At 41.6% G+C, this 18,889-nt stretch overlaps 1 protein-coding gene across 5 annotated transcripts in view; it reads left to right on the forward strand.

Annotated features, from left to right (window-relative positions):
* The window catches only part of Asph (aspartate beta-hydroxylase), a 159,719-nt gene that overhangs the window by 59,999 nt on the left and 80,831 nt on the right, over positions 1 to 18,889 (forward strand). For all 5 annotated transcript variants that reach the window (XM_057790317.1, XM_057790315.1, XM_057790316.1 and 2 more), the window contains 6 exons: positions 778 to 834; positions 2,277 to 2,324; positions 2,762 to 2,794; positions 4,503 to 4,541; positions 5,612 to 5,647; positions 9,592 to 9,636. In XM_057790317.1, coding sequence (XP_057646300.1) covers positions 778 to 834; positions 2,277 to 2,324; positions 2,762 to 2,794; positions 4,503 to 4,541; positions 5,612 to 5,647; positions 9,592 to 9,636 — 258 coding nt within the window. The remainder of the gene's footprint in view (positions 1 to 777; positions 835 to 2,276; positions 2,325 to 2,761; positions 2,795 to 4,502; positions 4,542 to 5,611; positions 5,648 to 9,591; positions 9,637 to 18,889) is intronic.

Below are 18,889 nucleotides of genomic sequence, written 5' to 3' on the forward strand. Positions count from 1 at the left end.
ACAACAACGAAACCAAGCTGGACACAGTGTCCTACACCTATAATCCCAGCGTCTGTCAGGCTGAAATAAGAGGATTGCCGTGAGGCCAGCCTGGGCTATAAAGTAAGACCTGTCTAAAGCAGAATGAGAGAGAGAGAAAGAAAAAAATCAGAAACAAAGCAATGCCCACGTGTTCTTTATAGCCTTAAATTCTGAAGTCGACAAAAGTTCCCTGCATATCATGAGACTGTAGAAAGCTTGTCTGTGCTAGAGCTGCATTCATCCTCTTTCAGAGAGTCTGTCTTGACTAGTTTTCCTCCTAGTATCTGAGCTAGTGACTCGTCTCTGAGTTTCAACCACTCTTGGTATTATTGAGTGGCCTTTGGGACCCGCATTGCTTCAGTGCTGTGGATGTGTAAGCACTGGAATTGTCCCAGTTGGGTCCGGTCTGGTAAGACCCCATGTCCAGTGCTCCTGTGGCAGGAGGCTCTTCAGAGCAAGAGGAGGGCTGAGCTGTGCTGCTCTTTGGTGGCACTTTTGTGTCCTCACGCGGTGTGAATTGCTGACTAATAGAATCTGTATCTGCCACACGAGCTAGCGCTCTGCTGCTCTGTGCATGGGTGATAAGTGCACTGATGCTGGGAACTGCCTGTCTGTCCTTGGCATCAGGTACAGATCATACAAGTTTGTTCTCTGAGTGAACTTGGTGGATCACAGGATTTGTGGCTTTCCAGTTTTAGGGATCATATATAAGCCTTATTTGAGACATTTTTAATTTTCCCCTTTCCTAATTCATAGCATCACAGGACCATCCAGACGACGTGGAAGAGATGATGAATGAACAGGAAGGCTCAGGTTTGTGAACATTAAAATTTTCAATATGTATTTCTGTTGGTGGATGTGGCTTAGGAAGGCTCAAGTCAGGGTGAATGGTTTACTCTGACTTCCCACAGAGGTGTCTTCATGGTCTTGCAGTTGTTCATATTCCTTAGATGACAGAGGGTTTTTTGCTTATTGTTTAGCATTACAAGGTAAATAAAGAGAAAAGATTGCCTTCTATCACACCATTGGGAGAGAACACACAAACTTTATTGCTACATTTATAGTATAAGAGACCACACTCAAGTGGGCCAATATCTCAAAGGCCATTGGCTGAAGAAGTTTCCACAGCACCACCCCCTTTGCTAAATAAGAGAGTTCTAAGCCTAATACAAAACTATATACAGTAAGAACAAATATCAAGTATAAAAATTAGAATTACAACCAGCATAAACAATATCAAGCAAGAAACATGTGATAAATGTTTCAATAATTATTCTATCCTAAGGAGTTTAAGTTTTATATTAGAAATGGCTTGGCCAAGAGAGAAAAGTAACTTGATTATCTAGTCTTCAACCCCATTGAGAACCTGAGAAGGGAAATAATATTACTTGAGTAAACAGGAAGTGCAATCAAACAACTTCCTAAATGTGCAACAAATGACAGAGACTACTGGCTACCTGGGCAATGACCCAAAGTCTAATTTGCAACATTGGAGCAACCAACCTTGGCTGAGGCCTAGAGTTACTGACACACATTTTCAGATGCACATTGGGATTCTTTTAAGGGGCGCTAGAATGGAAGAGAGGGTGATATCGTAAAGGCAGAGGCTGAAAACCTTAGTCTGCTCTTTACCAGATTTTCTCTGCAGCTAGAGAGCAACTTGGGGCTTTGTTGTGTGAAATTTTATCAGAAGAGAGTAGTAATACATCTGTTAGTTTTTATGGCTGTGATAAAACTACTGAGAGAGTAGTTTTTAAAGGACGAAAACATTTTTCATTAACATATTGGCTTTCATGATGATGTTTTTGTACATTTGTGCAGTGTACATTACATATTTACACACATCCATCCCTATCACCCACCCTTTTCTGGCTCCCCCCCCCCCCCCATTCTGGTCTTCTCCGTTTTTCACAAAAAGCTTGTGAAGGGAAAGCAGGATATATTCAAAGACCCCCCCCCGTGGCACAATGACTGTTCCTCTAATAAGGCCCCATTTCCTAACAGCCCGTTCAGCTATGAATTCATTGGTGGATTAGTTCATTGATCCTTATGATCCAATCACCTCTTGATAGTGCCACTAACTAGGGCTCGAGCCTCCAACACAGGAGCCTTTGGGCATACTTTATATCTAAGCCACAGCAGTATCTGCCTTACAAGGTTTTTTTCGGGTTAGAATTAACGTGTGACTCTTGTAGCATGGTGTCTGTGATGTGTATGCTGTTTGCTATTAGACAAAGTCTTTTCCTTTATTTTAGGTCCCAGGGAAGCAGTAACGGATGCTGATAAGATGCAGCAGGATACAGGTATTAGATGGCCTTTGCCGTTCACTTTTAGGTCAGGGAAGCACCTTTGCCATTACTGTCTTTAATTGCTGGCTTTTTCTTTCAAAAACTAAAGATTCAATTTTAGTAGGACTTTTTTTTGTCCTGTACCAAAGTTAGTTTATTAAAAGAATATCGCGTGCTTCTGTCTCCTCCCTTACTTAATGCCCCACGGTGACAAAGCAGACACCTATGCTAAGTTTTTTAGATTATTAGCAAGAATTTTTATGAGAATAGTTTCCCTCTTTTAACATTCCTTCCTTTTGAGCAGAGACACACATTCGTGACTACAGCATTAGTTAGAATCTATGATTAAGATAAGGCTTTATAGTATTTGCTTTTCCCTTGTTTTCTTTAGTGACAAAGCTTTAATACTTATATTGTCTTAAGTCTCCATTTCTTTCTTTTTTTTTTTGCAGAGGAAGCAACACACCAAGATCATAATGCACCAGGTTTGTAAATATTTCTCAACCCTAAGCCACTTACTTATTTTTTAAATGTATTCATAGTTTCAGCACAAAATATGGGGAATTGTGCTCTAAGCTATTATTTTCATGCAACATCCAGCAACCATCTTGAAAGAATTCACACGAGAAAATTTTCACCTAAATAACACTTTATTTTATTTTTACAAATGACAGTTATAAGCTATTTAAAACATTGATACCATTTTGTGCTCCCTCCTTTTTGCTAACATATGAATGACCTTCAGTCAGAGTTTGTTTCCACAGAGCTGTCCTCTCTTGGAGGTGACTTGCATGGCATTTTGTCCTGGTGGGGAAGTCCAAGCGCTGGCCTCTGGCTGGAGTCCATATGTAGGTTAGGCAGGAGTAGATCAGCAGGCCGGTGCTGTTCCCACTGCCGTCGTCTCCAGGCACCTCCAGACCTGTTTCGTTGAATTCCATGAAATGGATTGTTTCCCTCCTTTACGGGCAATAGAAGAAAGCTTGGGGAGGGCGGATCAACTGCTCAGGATTCTGTGAGGAGGAAGTCAAGTTTGTGACACGTTTGCCTTTAACTAGAGCATCTTCGGAACGCTGTGTAGAGACAGAAGGCAGCTGAGAGGGACCTAAGGAAGGCTGAGAAAATGGGTGGGACCTATTGCCCTGCGGGCAGCTGCAGCACTGAAATTCAGACCTGTGAGCTCTGAGGTTGTGGGAGCCCTACTTTAAGGGGTTGCAACTTCTTGAGAGTTGGCAAAGTGCACAGAGAAGTTAAGAATTATAGTATGTGTGTAGGTTTGATATGCTACTTTGTTATGTATGTGTTTAAGATTCGGGAAAGAACCAACTTCGCTATCTATAACAGCCATTTCTAATGGGATATAAATAATGAGCTTAGGTTGTCTTTAAAATTCTTTTAAAAATTAAAAAACTTGCCGGGCGGTGGTGGCGCACGCTTTTAATCCCAGCACTCAGGAGGCAGAGGCAGGCGGATCTCAGTGAGTTTGAGACCAGCCTGGTCTACAAGAGCTAGTTCCAGGACAGGCTCCAAAACCACAGAGAAACCCTGTCTCGAAAAACAAAAACAAAAACAAACAAAACAAAAAAAAAATTAAAAAACTTGGCCGTTGAGGTAGCATTTTAGAAGGTCAGTTAAGAGGCAATAGCTTGCTGCTGGGTGTCGGGGAGGGCCATAGGGACAAGGTGCTTGCATCAAAGCACAGAAACTCCAGGCTCTGTGTCAACAGATGGCTGCAGGCATGGGCACTGGGCCCTGGTTACCATGGTAAATGAAAGGTCCTGTCAGCCGGTTTCCACTAAGAGGATAGCAGCAGGGGTGTTTGTCCCCAGGTTACCATCTGAGAACCAGTCCCTATGCCTGGTGAGAACTGAGATCCAGGCTTAGAGCTCACACAGACAGGAAGACAAAAAGGAGAATCAGCGTCAACAGTGAATCTTGCTGTCAACTGGTTGGGGGAGGAGCTTGTATGTCGCTCTGTGAAGGAAGGAGTGTAAGAAATTACCATCTCCTATGTCTACCCAGAATGTTTTACATCATTTAGCCAAGCTCCTCCCCTCTCTGCTCTGCAATATACATGGTTGGAGAGTGTGCCTGGAAGTTAAAACAGTTATAAATGAGCTAAGGTTAGACATGATCTATTGCTTTTATTGTTGCTCAGCGCGCCACATGATCTTTCTTCCCCCTTTCACTTCATAGTACACGAACATTCAGAAAATGAAGGGATAGAGATTTCTGGTGAGTTTTTCAATGTTAACTGTATTTTACCTGCATAGCTGTCCAGTAAAGAAGAGATATAGGAAATACTATAGTTTTTCAAGCCACTAAGAAGTAATTAGGAATTGTCAAACATGGTGTCTACAGTAAGACTGGTACTAGACGGCCCACAGATATCAAAACCGAAAGATACTCCAGGCCCTTGCATAAAACAGCACAGCATTTGCAACCCCTAACCTGTGTTGCTTTCCCAAGCCTTTGAACCATCCCTGCATCACCTACCTGGAATGCCATTTGCATGCTCTGTCAATCACCTACTTGGAATGCCATTTGCATGCTGTCAATCACCTTCCTGGAATGCTATTTGCATACTGTCAATCACCTTCCTGGAATGCCTTTTGCATGCTCTGTCAATCACCTCCCTGGAATGCTATTTGCATGTGCTGTCAGTTACCTCCCTGGAATGTCATTTGTATAAGCTGTCAATCACCTGGAATGCCATTTGCAAGCTCTGTCTGTATTTGTTATTTTGCTTCAGTGTCTATATATCTTACTTTTCTTTTTTCCCTTGGTGTTTCTGATCCTTGGCTGGTGAATATGAGGATGAGCACATCCATGAGCACAGAGGAATTTTTATTTTACATCAATAGGAGTAACATTGGTCTCTCTGATTAAACTTTTGAGTATAATTTACAACTGAAGTTGATTTTGTGATATAAATACTCAGGAGTCTCCCATAAGGAGACCCAGCCTAGACAAAACTTTCTGAGTAGATTTTATTCATTTTAGGGATCTAAGACAATGGTTCTCAATCTGTGGTTCACATCTATTTGGACCCTTTCACAAGGGTTGCCTAAGACCACTGGAAAACACAGATATTTATCTATTATGATTCATAAAAGTAGCAAAATTACAGCTGTGAAGTAACAATGAAATAATTTTATGGTTGGGGGTCACCACAACATGAGGAACTGTGTTAAAGGGTCACAGCATTAGGAAGGTTGAGAACCTCTGATCTAAGTGGAAGTGAGTTACTATAATATGTTTGGTCTATTTCTTTTTTTTTTTTTTTTTTTTTTTTTTTTTTTTAGATAATTCCATAGAAGATTCCAGCATCATTTCAGAAGGTAGGTTATTTTTATAAAGATGATCTTTTATTCTATATCAATATAGATCAGCTTATTTAAAACATGTATGCTGAACTGTGCGCTTACCCAGGGCTGAGATGGATGAAGCCAGCAGGGTTCTTTTCCATGAGGCTGTCATTCTAGTGACCAGGCATAATGAAAGAAGAGTGACAGAAGCAGATTTCTGTGAGGAAAATAGATGCGGGTGAAGGGCTACCTGTTTACGAGTGAGCTGCCGCTTTGAGAAGGCACACTGGCGATAAAGGGTTTGGGGAAGTCACTCTGGTGACAAAGGGTTTAGAGAAGGCATGCTGGTTTAAAGAGTTTGGAGAAGGCACACTGACGATAAAGGGTTATTCTGGCTGGAGATCAGCAGGAAGTTGTGAGGTTCATGATGTTATATAGATGTGAAGGAGGGAAAATATAGTTATCATTTGTTTGGTTGGTTGATCGGTTTTCTTAGAAATGAAGGGATGTTTTTTGAAAAGTAGCTATTTATACTCATTTAAACAGCAGTGTTTCAGTACAGCAGAGTCAATAATGCTTAGTGTACAGAAAGCTGCACATAGATTGTTTTGGTTGGTTCTCATGGTAGACAGTGAGGAGATGGGACAAACATCCTTGTGCTGATTATTATTATTATTATTATTAATTATACAAATTGCTGAAACTGGAGCAAGGCCTAGTGAGATCTGGGTGATCCTGGTTGATCCTGGTTCCACAGGCACATAAGTGCCCGAGTTCTCCCTCTCTGGAGTCCTGAAGTTCATTGTGTGATCATGCATGCCTTCTCAGCCGAGAGCTGCCATTGGAGATGTGAAGTGAGAAGTTACCTCGAAGGGGTACTCTTAGAGTTTTTATTTACATTTTCTGTCAGGCAGGAAATAGAGTCCCTGCCATGGGTAAGCACAGCCAGCAAAAGGTGAGTGTCTTTGAGCTTGGTGTGACACACTACACTGAAGTGTAATCTGGGAAAATGTGCACAAAGGATTGGTGACTAGATTTACCTTCCTGCGCACATACAATGGGGCAATGCCTACATGGGTAAGCCCTCTGTATTCAGACAACAGTCATCTTCAGGTACCAGTGACAGTTGCACTGAGATTTTCTCTCCTTTCCCATCAGTGTCTTGAGCATCTCTGAGTCAGTGAGCACCAGAAAACCGAAAGCCAAAACCCTTGAGGTTGATAGAGCACTCATATACATAAAATAAATAAATTTTAGCCAGGTGGTGGTGGCTCACGCATTTAATCCCAGCCCTCAGGAGGCGGAGGCAAGCAGATCTCTGTGAATTTGAGGCCAGACTAGTCTACAAGAGCTAGTTCCAGGACAGACTCCAAAGCTACAGAGAAACCCTGTCTCGAAAAACCAAATAAATAAATAAATAAATCTTTATAATAAAAAAAAGAAAAATGCATTATACAGTTAGCAGGAAATTGGATGGAACTGGAAGACACTAAGTGAGAAAACTCAGGTCTAGAAATACAAACACAGTCTTTTTCTTCTCTCATGTGGCTCTTAGCCTCTAACATTTTATGTATTGTATCTCTGTAGGAGCCAGGAGGGCTGATGTCAGGAAACTAGAAAGGGACCCAGAAGCAAGCAAGGTTCCCTGTTAGTAGAAAATCTCAGTAACTGTTAAGTCTGCTGTATTTAAAATTATGATTGGATTAGCATCTGATCATTTATGAGAAATCTTAAATATCCACTAGAGTGTTGGCTGAATTTCTGCCTCTGTTTCTAGCCAAGTGTTATGCCTATGTTATCAGATCTGCTGGGGCAGGCCACTTTGCACATTTGTACGCATTAAACTTTCCATTGAGTTTTGTTTTGTTTCGATATTGATGCCTTTCGGTACCCACTAGTTCTCATGTAAAATTAAAAACCATCTAATAAAATTTTAGGAAAAAGGAAAATTCTGGACTATGACAAAGTCAGCTTTGGAGACATAGTGTAGGCTATGTTGTAGAATTAATCAGCTGTTTTATGTTTACAGGCCAAAATACATGATATTTCAATGAAATTTTCAGATGAGTTTGTTGAATGTACTTTTTTTTCCAGGATAGAACTAGCTGAACATTTAATTTAATTTGGAATAATAACTCTCTGATAGTGTGATATCAGTGATCGGCAGAAAGTGAGGATATTAGTGCATTAACAGCAGGTGGGAGTGTGGTTTTTGTTGTTATATTTGTTATATATATTAAAAAATATATCTGTATCAGTATGCTGCCTGCATGTATGTATTTGCCGTGCACGTGTGTGTATCTGCTGTTTGTGGAGGCCAGGAAACTGCACCATGTGTCCTGGAACTAGAGTTGCAGGCAGCTGTGAGCCACTGTGAGTGCTGGGAACTAAACACAGGTCCTCTGTACTCGTAACTGCTAAACCAGCTCTCCAGTCCTGTTTGCTTTTTTCTTTTGTCTTTTTTTTTTTTTTAACTTTTAATGGGGGACGGGGCTGGATTTACTTATTTGCTTTTAAAAACTGATTTTTCTATGTAGCCAGGCTGGCCTGAAACTCATAGTGAGCGTCCTATAGGGAAAGGGAATGCTGGGATTTGGGGTTACATATAGACTACTGATAATCTACTCAGCCTTCTGTTTTTTTATGTAAAATATTTTTAATACTCTGTTTTCAGCCTATAATTTTTATAATTAAGAACAGGTTGCACCAAGAACAAAAGTGAATAAAGTAGGCATATCAATATTTTGAATATTAGTAATAAAAACCCTTTTAAAATTAAATTCACTCACATTTTCCCCCTCTTTTTTGTTTTTTTATTTGGGAGGCACAGACTCTATGTAGCCCTAGTTGTCCAGGAACTTGCTGTGTAAACCGAGCTTGCCTCAATTTAGAGATTCTCCTGTGCTGGGATCAAAGGCATGGACACAGCTGGCCTCTTACAATTCTTTTTTTTTTTTTTTGGATTTCTCAAGACAGGGTTTCTCCATAGGTTTTTGGTTCCTGTCCTGGAACTAGCTCTTGTAGACCAGGCCTCCTCTTACAATTCTTAAGAAACAAAAACTAACAATCTTATGGCTAAGGTAGTGTTAAATAGGCTGAAAGGTTTGAAGAAATTAGTATGTGACGTAGTTTCTAGTGCATGCCTGCCATTGTCTTACAGTCAGCTGGTGATGTCTACAGTCTTTCTAGATGTCTCCAAGCAGCAAGAGAAAGAAGTTAGTGTTCACATCCGCATCAGAGTCATCTTAGGATTTCTGATCCTGTGGAGTGGAGAGTTCAGTGGTAGCTCATGCTGGTGTGCAAGACTCTAGGTTCAATATGGAAGTGTTGCAGCTCGGAGGGGAAAGACTGCCCGTGGTCAGTGCTGCAGCTCTGAGGGGAAAGACTCCCCGTGGTCAGTGCTGCAGCTCTGAGGGGAAAGACTCCCGTGGTCAGTGCTGCAGCTCGGAGGGGAAAGGCTCCCCGTGGTCAGTGCTGCAGCTCGGAGGGGAAAGGCTCCCCGTGGTCAGTGCTGCAGCTCTGAGGGGAAAGACTCCCGTGGTCAGTGCTGCAGCTCGGAGGGGAAAGACTCCCGTGGTCAGTGTGTGTTGCAGCTCTGAGGGGAAAGACTCCCGTGGTCAGTGCTGCAGCTCGGAGGGGAAAGGCTCCCGTGGTCAGTGCTGCAGCTCGGAGGGGAAAGGCGCCCCGTGGTCAGTGCTGCAGCCTGGTCATCCCTCCACTAGTTTATGGAGTCTGATGCCAAACTGTAGAGAACCTGGTCTTAGTGCCATCTGCTGGCTGTTAGCTGGGTCACCTCCTGAGCCTGTTTTGCAAATGATTGGGAAGTTTGCAGCTTTGCTCAACTGTAGCTAATTCTTTTGTCCTGAGAGTGTCAAATCCTAGTGTTTTTATGACAATCAGAGGTGAATTCTGTAAAAATGATTGCTGTAGCCTTGATATGCAGCATATAATGGATTGTTGCTTTGTTTAATTTTTAGAAATAAATGTCCCCTCCGTGGAAGAACAGCAAGACACTCCACCAGGTATGACATTTCCTTAGATCTAGTGTGTTTTGCCTTTTTTTTCCTTTTTGGTTGAATTTAAAATACTGTTGGCATTTTAAATTTTCAAATGGGTGTTTTAATTTAAAATCTAAAATGCCGTTGGTGTTTTATATTCATAAAATACCGTATGAAACAGATCTATAGTGGATAAAAAAATCTTGAAGAGGATTTCTATACTTTAAAAAAAAGACATTTGTTTTCTAATGACATGACAGAGTCATGGAAAACACATTCCTGGTTCAGACTCATACATTTATGTTGTGTGGAATTTAAGAAGCGTTTAGTCAATTTCTGTATGAGCATCCCATTGTGGATGCTGGTGAAGATGCAGAACGTAAGTTAGGGATTTGTGCTTTTTATTTTTCCATTTTGATTTTCAACGCGTCTGATGGTGGATATAGAAATGGTTGTCTCAGGGTGGGGTGGAATGGTGTGTATGTATCCCCACTGTCCATCTTGCTCCTGTCTCCCCAGCCTTCTGGAGGGCATCATCAGTGCCCACAGCCACCAATCTATGCAGAGCTGCTCAGTAGCCACGACATGGAACCCACTTCCCCACACTCTCCTTTGCCCCATGGTCCCCTGTCCACTAGTGAGTTCAGATCTCGCAGGCCAAGACCATTGCTTTCCAGTGCTTTCCAGAGGTGTCGCAAACTACCCTGGTGATCAGGGATCAGTGTGGACAGGGGAAAGACGGCTTTCCTGGGCTTCCTCTTGCATTCCTTCTCCCGTCATTTCTTACTGGTTCTGTATTTTATTGCTTTTATCGTTGGTTATCTTGGTTTACTGTTTACTCCTTTTCAGACTGTGTGCAATACAAATCTTTAGCAGAGATGTGAATAACCGCTATCGATTTTGGTAGGAGTAATTGTACCTGCCAGAATTAATTGAATACTGAATTTTAGGCTAAAAAGTAGCCAATAAGTAAATGAATAAAATAATGAATATTTTTCGTTGTGCTTCAGTGTGTGTTGTGGCTTATTTGGTGGATGGACTGTTTTACTTTCTGCTAGTTTTCATACCATGTACATGTATGTTAATTAATATTCAGAAACATTGAATGTAGAGACCCGAGTCAGCGGTATTACAGTGTAAATGGAAAGATATCCATGGAGACATCTGTGTGATGGCTGTGGAATAATGTGTATTCTGTCATTTAGAATCGGCAAGGAGGGCAAGCAAAGCTGAAACTTCCTGTTTTTCTGTTCCTTGTTGAACACTGCTTGACACTCACAGATAGAATGGGTTATAGAGTTGGCATTTGATGATTATAAATCTTTAAAGAAAAGTATTTGAGAAATAATCTTGGAAATAATGAATTTCCAAAGAGTATTTTTCTAGTTGTAGTCTATACTTTTTAATTTATTATTGCCCTTACTACCCTGAAAGGAATTGAGCCTATGCCCCTCTCTGCCTTTATTTCATTGCCTTACAGCCTGACGCCCTAATTGATTTGGAGCATGCCCATAAAATACCAGTGGTTACCAGGGTAGTGCGGTAAGGTGCTTTGTAAAGAGATACCTTCCAGCCTCAATCAAAGCACATAGAACTGAAGGCATGATCCATGGCAGGCTTCGCAGTGTGTGATGAGGTCTCAGGGAGTGGTGGATGCGGCTGTTTCTGTTAAGGGATTAATTGACTTGATCTGTGAGCTAGAGCAAAGGGAGCTGGAAACCCAAAGGAACTAATCAAGAACTGGGCCCTGGAACTGGGTTTTGTCAAAGCTCCCTGGATACTTTGCATGGCTGTCGTTTGACATTGCTGTGAGAAAGGGTGAGGCTCAGAATCAGCGGTCACTTGGAGCCTTTGCATGTGGCTGACTCATTTCCTGTATCCCGACTTAGTCTTACTTCATGTTATAGTTTGTATTATATAATGGTATGGGAAAATGATCAACCTATGTTAATGGTATTTTGGTTCATTCAGTTGACTAATTCTGCGAAAGTGTTGTTTGTCTGATGGCAAGAGCTGTGGGAACATAGCCATTGGGTCTGTACCTCACCAGAGTGCTTCTCTGGAAAGCTGGGCTGTAGGGCTTATGCAGAATGCTATATCTTTGCTTTCCTCGATCATTCCAGGGCTTGGTCAGACAGTTTCTCTGTTGTTTGCTAAAGTTCATGATGAGGTAATTCTGTTGCTCCTATAAGGCATCATGGCCATAGAAACAGTCACAAGGTAGGAAGTACTGAGAGTTATGACTTATCAAGCTTTAGATCATTTTTTTTCCTAGAACATTCATGGATTAACTAAACAGGTAGAACACCATAGAGGCTAGATTTGCATTTGTGTTAATTTTGCAAATGAGGAGGCTGAAATGTGGCAAGGCCATGACCTTCCTCAGACCCCACAGGTGACTAGTAGGAGAGCAATTGGAGAATAAATGGTGACTCCAGAGCCCGCCATCCTGCTGTTTTCTAGACTGTCTCAGGGACATGAAGGTCAAAAAGCTGCTGTTTTCTAGAATGTCTCAAGGACATGAAGGTCAAAAAGCTGATAGAAGTTTCTGGGGCCTTTTGAGTTTGATAACTTAGACGCGTCCTGTTCCTGTATGCCTTTCTCAGTCTTCCTCGGTTTATCACATAGGACTGGGGTATGTAGAGAATCGGCTTGGAGAAAATTTGTGGCATACTGTTTTCTAAGAATGTAACTTTTGCCTCCTTGGTGCCCTGTAGGTGAAAGACCAGTCTAGAAAAGGATCATTCTGATCTGAGAAATTAAATATTTTGAATACCAGATATTTTAAATTGATTAAAATATTTATCCCCCAAACTTTTTAAAATTTTTTCTCCTTAAATTCACATTTTTATTTGAAGTCGGCAGCATATTCCTAGCAATTTCAAAGGATAGATCCACACAGTACCAATGGGATGACTTATAGAGGAGTCATTTACGAAGTTGCTTATGGTAACTTTTTTGCCAAATGATACTTAAAACCCCGTGAGCTAAGTGGCCCCATGAAGTTTCTGCCTCAGTGTGCTAGCCAAGGAGTAGAAGACCATCAATTAACGTGTCGAGAATTGTTTGACTCAGAAGAGAGATGTGAGGGCATTATGGTTTCTGGAAGATTCTTCTGCCCTGTCTCCCTGAAGCTGGTGATCATACTCTTGGCGCAGCAGCTCTCCCGGAGTTGGGGTTACAGGCTGTTGTGAGCCTACTCACAGCACTGCTGAGAACCAAGCTTGGGTCCTCTGTAAGATCAGCAAGGACTCTTAACTGCTGGTCCCATCTCCCTTACTACTATTTAATGAGCATTTTCTGTTAAACTTTGAACAGCTTCCCATTAACTCAAAACTATTTATTTTCTCAAAGTCTAGTTGTTAAATTCTAAATTATAGCATAATGTCAACTTGATATTTGTGAACTTTTCCTCCTGAGGTGTAATTTGCATCCTGAGAAGTGTTAAAATGATGGGTTTTGACATGTGTATACATGTTTGTAAATACTCAGACCATAGTCTAGAAAACATCCTGCACCCCAGAAGTCTCTGTTTCTTGTCAGAAGTCTCTACAATTGATGTTCTGACCTACAACATCTAGACTGGTTTTGTCTGCTTTTAAATTTAATTTAATTAGAGCAACACACCCCCACCAGCATTTTTGTGGTTGGCTTTTGTTGTTTAGCATGACATCTGTGAGCTTCAAATTTCCTTGTTTGTAAAGTCCAGTAATTTAATCTTAACCATTACTGTTTTTTACGACCATACAATAATGTTTTATCATTCTGATGTTGACAGATATAGTAAGTATTTCTAGTTTTTTTTGACTACTATGAAGGAAGCCGCTATATTCTTGTACGTGTCTTTTGGTGATTATTGATCAGTCACTTTTGTTGGGTCTATAAAGTTATATGTACACTTTCTAGTTGCTTCACCCGAGCAACAACAGTTCTTGCTTATATAATGGCTTGGATTTTGTTATGGCTACATATAGAGATAGATGATGGATGGATGGATGGATGGATGGATGGATGGATGGATAGATGGATAGATGGGTGGGTGGGTGGGTGGACAGACAGATGGACAGGTGGATGGGTGGGTGGATGGATGGATGGATGGGTGGGTGGGTGGATGGATGGATGGATGGATGGATGGATGGATGGGTAGGTGGGTGGGTGGATGGATGGGTGGGTGGGTGGGTGGATGGATGGATGGGTGAGTGAGTGAACAGACGGGTGGATGGATGATAGATTGATGCATTAATGGATAGATGGATGGATGATAAGTAGTGTCTTAGCGATTCTATTGCTGTGATAAACCATTATAAGCAAAAACAACTTATGGGAGGAAAGGGTTTATTTCTTTACAAGTTATAGTTCGTCTCAAGCAGGGTGAGGCAAGGACAGGAACTAGAGACGGAACTGAAGCCAAGCAGGAATGGACTTGCTGGCTTGCTCCCTATGGCTTGCTCAGTCTGCTTTCTTATCTACTCTAGATGTACCTGCTTGGGGATGGCACTACCCACAATAGGCTGGGCCCTCCCACATCAGTCACTAATCAAGACAGTATTCCACAGGCTTGCCCATGGGCCAATCTTTTGTAGGGTTTTCTCAATTAAAATTCCCTCTTCCAATATTTGTCTAGCTTCCTGTCATTTGACAAAAGCCAACACACACACACACACACACACGACAGAAGGGAATGCTATAGTCACAAACTATCTTAAGTTATTTGTAACGAATCGGTATTTAGCTCACAATTCTACAGGATATCCATGTCCATGGCGTCAGCATGTGCGTGGATTCTGGTGATGGCCCTTTCACTACATCACCTCAGGGTTGAGGAGGATGTGCTGAGTCTAGGAAAGCCTGCTAGCTTGGCCCTTTCTCCTGATTTTCAAAAGACTAATTCTGTCTGTAGTCCTCAACCTCCTGACCTCTTCCAAACTGGACTGTCCCTGAAAACCACTCTTTAAATTAAATTTCTGATACAGAGGTTTATGGGAAACACTAAAGCCTCATCAGTAGTTTGGACTTAGAAATTGTAGCAGCATTTGCCTGGCCTCTAGGGAGCAGCCACCTCCTTTCTTAACCAGTTCTGTGTAAAAACCCAATACTGTACAGTGAAACAAACCACACACTAAAATCTGGAGCAAAAATGCATGTCTGAAGTTGGATAAAAATGGATTTTGCTGCTTTTAAAATATTTATGCTTGTCAACAGTAGTAAAGGTTAACATAAATTACTCTCTATTTTATTCTTTTAGTGATTTTGTGAGGGGGCCTGTCTAGGGAGGCCAGAAGAGGGTCTCACATCATCTGGAGCTAGAATTACAGGTGGTTGTGAGCTGCCCCCTACATGGGTGCCAAGAGCTAAACACAGATCCTTGGAAGACAAGCAAGGACTCTTAAACCCTGAGCCAGCTCCCTCTTCCTGTATTTGAGATGCCACAGAAATACCTTTGGAAATTCTTTATGTACTCAATCTTTTAAATACAGACTTTTTTTTTGTATTTCTTTAAGATTATGGGTAAGAGAAAGAATTTTAATGCTGTGTTTCTCATAAGCCCGAGATTCTTGCATTTGGTGTTGTCAGGTGTTCTCAGGAGCCCCAGGCTCCCATCAGCAGCTTTGTCAAGTAATGGCCAGAGACTTCTGGGTTGTTAATTTATTCTGTTACCAAGTTACCATTAAAAACAAATCAAAACATTTACTTAAGCTGACGTGTGAGTGTGTTTTTAAGTGGTATGAAAATGAAGCAGTTTGACAGTCTTCCTGGCTGGTCCTTTAATTTAGATTTCCCCTTATTTTTTCAGATACTTAAAGCTTCAAAGACTGCCCCTACTACCACAGGAGGACCAGACTAACCATACGCTCCAAAAGATGGCTGTGCTAGATCTCATGATGTAGTTACTGGCAGATGGAGATCTTTGGGAACAGACACTAACGATGTTTAGAGTGAATGACAGTCCACTGGCAATTTAGTGTATTCTTTTTTTTTAATGACATATTACTCTACATTCCTGTGTGTCCTTATTGAGAGCACCTGTAGCTCTCTTGGGTTTCTTTTTCTTTCGGGGTACAGCTTTAGATTTTTCTATATTTATGTGTATTTTACTGAGAAGACTTGATGATACATTGATGATGTAGCAAAAATTGTCATGGCAGGGTTTAATATTTTATTAATAATTAGCATTAGCTGTGCTGAACTGACTGGCATGAACACTGTTATTCGGGATTTAAAAGCCACTGTGAGCACCTTGTATTAGCACCCTGAACACTGTACCCTGTACCCTGTACCGTGTACCCTGGCGGCTGAGGAGATGTGAGTCTCATCCACGCACTGTTCTCCCAATCAGGGCTGTTGACAATAGATTTCAAGCGGCCAGGATATAGCACTGCCTTTGAAATTTGTTTTGTAGTTTTTAGTGGTTTATTTGAAATTTTAATATTTTTATTCAAGATGTGAATGTTCACTGATATACTTTTCAGAATTAAACTCCTCGTGGGGGACAAAAAGTAAACAGTAGCCTGCAAAATATACATGTCCTCACACTTCAGCATGTCAGATCAGCTATAACAACCTTAGTCCAGTCTCTATTTATTTACATTATCGAGACTGCTGGTGCGTAGTTTAATGACCATCCTGTGCTGTTCCTAGGCAGTACCCTCTCGCCCCTGGTGTCTGCTCAGGGCTCTCGCTAGGTGAAGTCCATGGTCCCTCAGGTTGAGGGGATTCAGAGGGTATGAAAAGCAGTCACTGGCCCAATGTCTGCTGCTGGGTACCTGGGATGAGCCTCCTCCTTCACACACTGAAATTTTACCTTATCTTTACTAAGCCTTCTCTGCAGCTCAGAAAAGATGCAATAATGAAAAATTGATTGGTTAGAAAAGAAGGCAGCTAGTAGAGATATGGCTCGGGCAGAGCCAGCAGCCATTTTTACAAAGCCATAAAGATATTTCATTTGAAGGACAGGGGTAGCTCCTGTTTATGTTAACACTGTTTTAAGATAGAGTGATCCATGCCCCCGCCTATTTATTTAGCATAAAAAGCAGAATAAATTTTGTCATTGAACATTGTAGTCACAGTGTTCTGACTTCTGCATGCTGGCTTAGTGTGTAATGACACCTCAGCTAAGTCAATAAGCAATAATTTTTAAAGCTGTTATGGACGCTATAGATTTAAAACTTGAATTATAAATCTCTTAATATCGCAACTTATAGAACACTACTTTTTATAAAACCGTATTTTTTTAGGGCAGTTGGGAGTGACATTATTGATAAATGGTTGAAATAAGTTCCATTGGACTTTTGTATGTAATCATTTGTCACCAACTTCAAATATTTTTATTTGATAAAACAAATGTGTGCGTTAATGAGCCTTGTCTTTACAAATCTGTGCCATGCTGGGCAACAGGGCTGGGTTGTCTAAAATAATGTGTCTGTTGTGTGCTGTTGCTTGAGAGCAATAAAATGGAGATGAATTCTTCTCTATATTGTCATTATTTTGAAGTATTTTAAAATTTTGAATGGCAGAATTGGTGTCTGTTGTACTTATAAATATTTTAGACTTAGAGCAAACTTGTTGACCAAAATTACAAACGAACACCTTCAACCCCTTTTCTTAACATGTACTTTTTCCTGAGAATCTAATCAAGGACCTGGTGTGTGCCAGGCAAGTGCTCTAACACACATACACACACCAAATCATTTAGTTATTTAATTTGAGACTAGTCTCTCTACATTGTCTAGGCTAGCCTTGAACTTTCCACATAGCTCAGGCTGGCTTTGAACTTGGAAATTTCTTGTATTAGCCTTTCGAGTAGCTGGGACTCCAAGGGAACGGTGTCATAGTCTGTTTCTAATCCAGGTTTCATGATGTGATGTGGCTGCTTTTAACATGTCCTACTGCGCTACATTGCTAGAGGTCAGAATTCAGTGTCATGCATGCCCTCCCCTTCCGCCTGGGTAGGTATTGCCCTGCACTGGGGAACTTTTCTCACTCTTAGTCTTAACTCTGTGAAGTTACTACTTCATGAGAGACCGCCTGTCGGGGAAGTTTGGGTGTATCTTCTTTCTCGTTTTCAATCTCATTTCCCACAGGTAACTCTTTACATGCCAGATAAGTAAGGAACATACTCCTTGGGCTTGAGGAGGTCATCTTCACCTGGATTCAGAAAGAAACCCTAAAACTAGAGCTGCCTGATAAGCAACCCCCTTTGGATGAGCCTCGCTCACTCTGCTCCTATTTCACATAGCTTAGAGAGCTGAGCTTTGTAGGTGGCTGGGTATTATCCCTGCTGGCAGATCATACACGGCGAGTCAGAGGACTGGAAATGCCTGCTAGCCTGTGGTTGTACTTGGTATTCTGGAGCGAGCGTGCAGGAGGGTGGATACAATGGGAGAGAGCGATCAAGTGGCCAGGAGGCCAGGTAGGGCGCTGTCAAGGGATAGGTAGGTGGTGGTGGTGCTGCTGCTACGCTTCAGCTTGACCTGAGGCGATGTCAGTAAAGAGGGGAGACGTGATGAAGGGTGTGGCTTGAAGAATAGGTGGCCTGGAAATTCAGGCAGAAACAGACGTGGTCCTGGATCTCCGAATGAACAGATGCCCGGGATGAAGCTCTTGATTAGGTAGGTGAGCCTGGGTCAAGTTGGCTTATGACAGCTGGCCTCAATAGCACCCTTTGGTAGGCACATTATTTACACAGGAGATGGGATTTGGCAGGATAAGAACATCCAGTCAATGAGTAACTCAGTCATGGTTGCATGAAAGATTTTAAAGACCAAGATTTCATTCCTTTTAAGGTTTCTTCATGCTGATAAAATCATGTGACAGGGAAAGAAGAGCAATGTCAGGACAGAAGAGGAGTGTGTAACACCTTTTCAGACATGAGAATTTAAACACAAAGGTCAGAGTTGTCAGTTAGCCCCCTTGCTACTAGAACGTTCGCTGTTCTATGATTAAAGTTGCTTAGCTGCTTCATGCCTTAGCATCTTTACGTGTGAATTATTACTACTTCTCATAGCTGATGAGGAAGTTAATGGGGGTAATTTGTACAAAGTGTTTAGAGGGGGTGTACCAAACAGGAAATGCTTAGTAAGTCATTTCCTTCTTGGCATAGACAGGTCCATATGAGTCTCTAGAGAAGCATAGGACAGAGGGCTCTAAGGTGAGCTGGATCTCCCAGGAAATTTCTAAGCACTGAAACAAATGTAGTTGGAATGTTCATCCCTGTGTTTTTTCTACATCCAAGGGGGAGAATTGGGACTCAGCTTGCTGATGTGCTGTGAGGAACCGG

This window comes from Chionomys nivalis, chromosome 16 (genome assembly GCF_950005125.1).
Source record: "Chionomys nivalis chromosome 16, mChiNiv1.1, whole genome shotgun sequence".
NCBI classification, from domain to species: Eukaryota; Metazoa; Chordata; class Mammalia; order Rodentia; family Cricetidae; genus Chionomys; species Chionomys nivalis.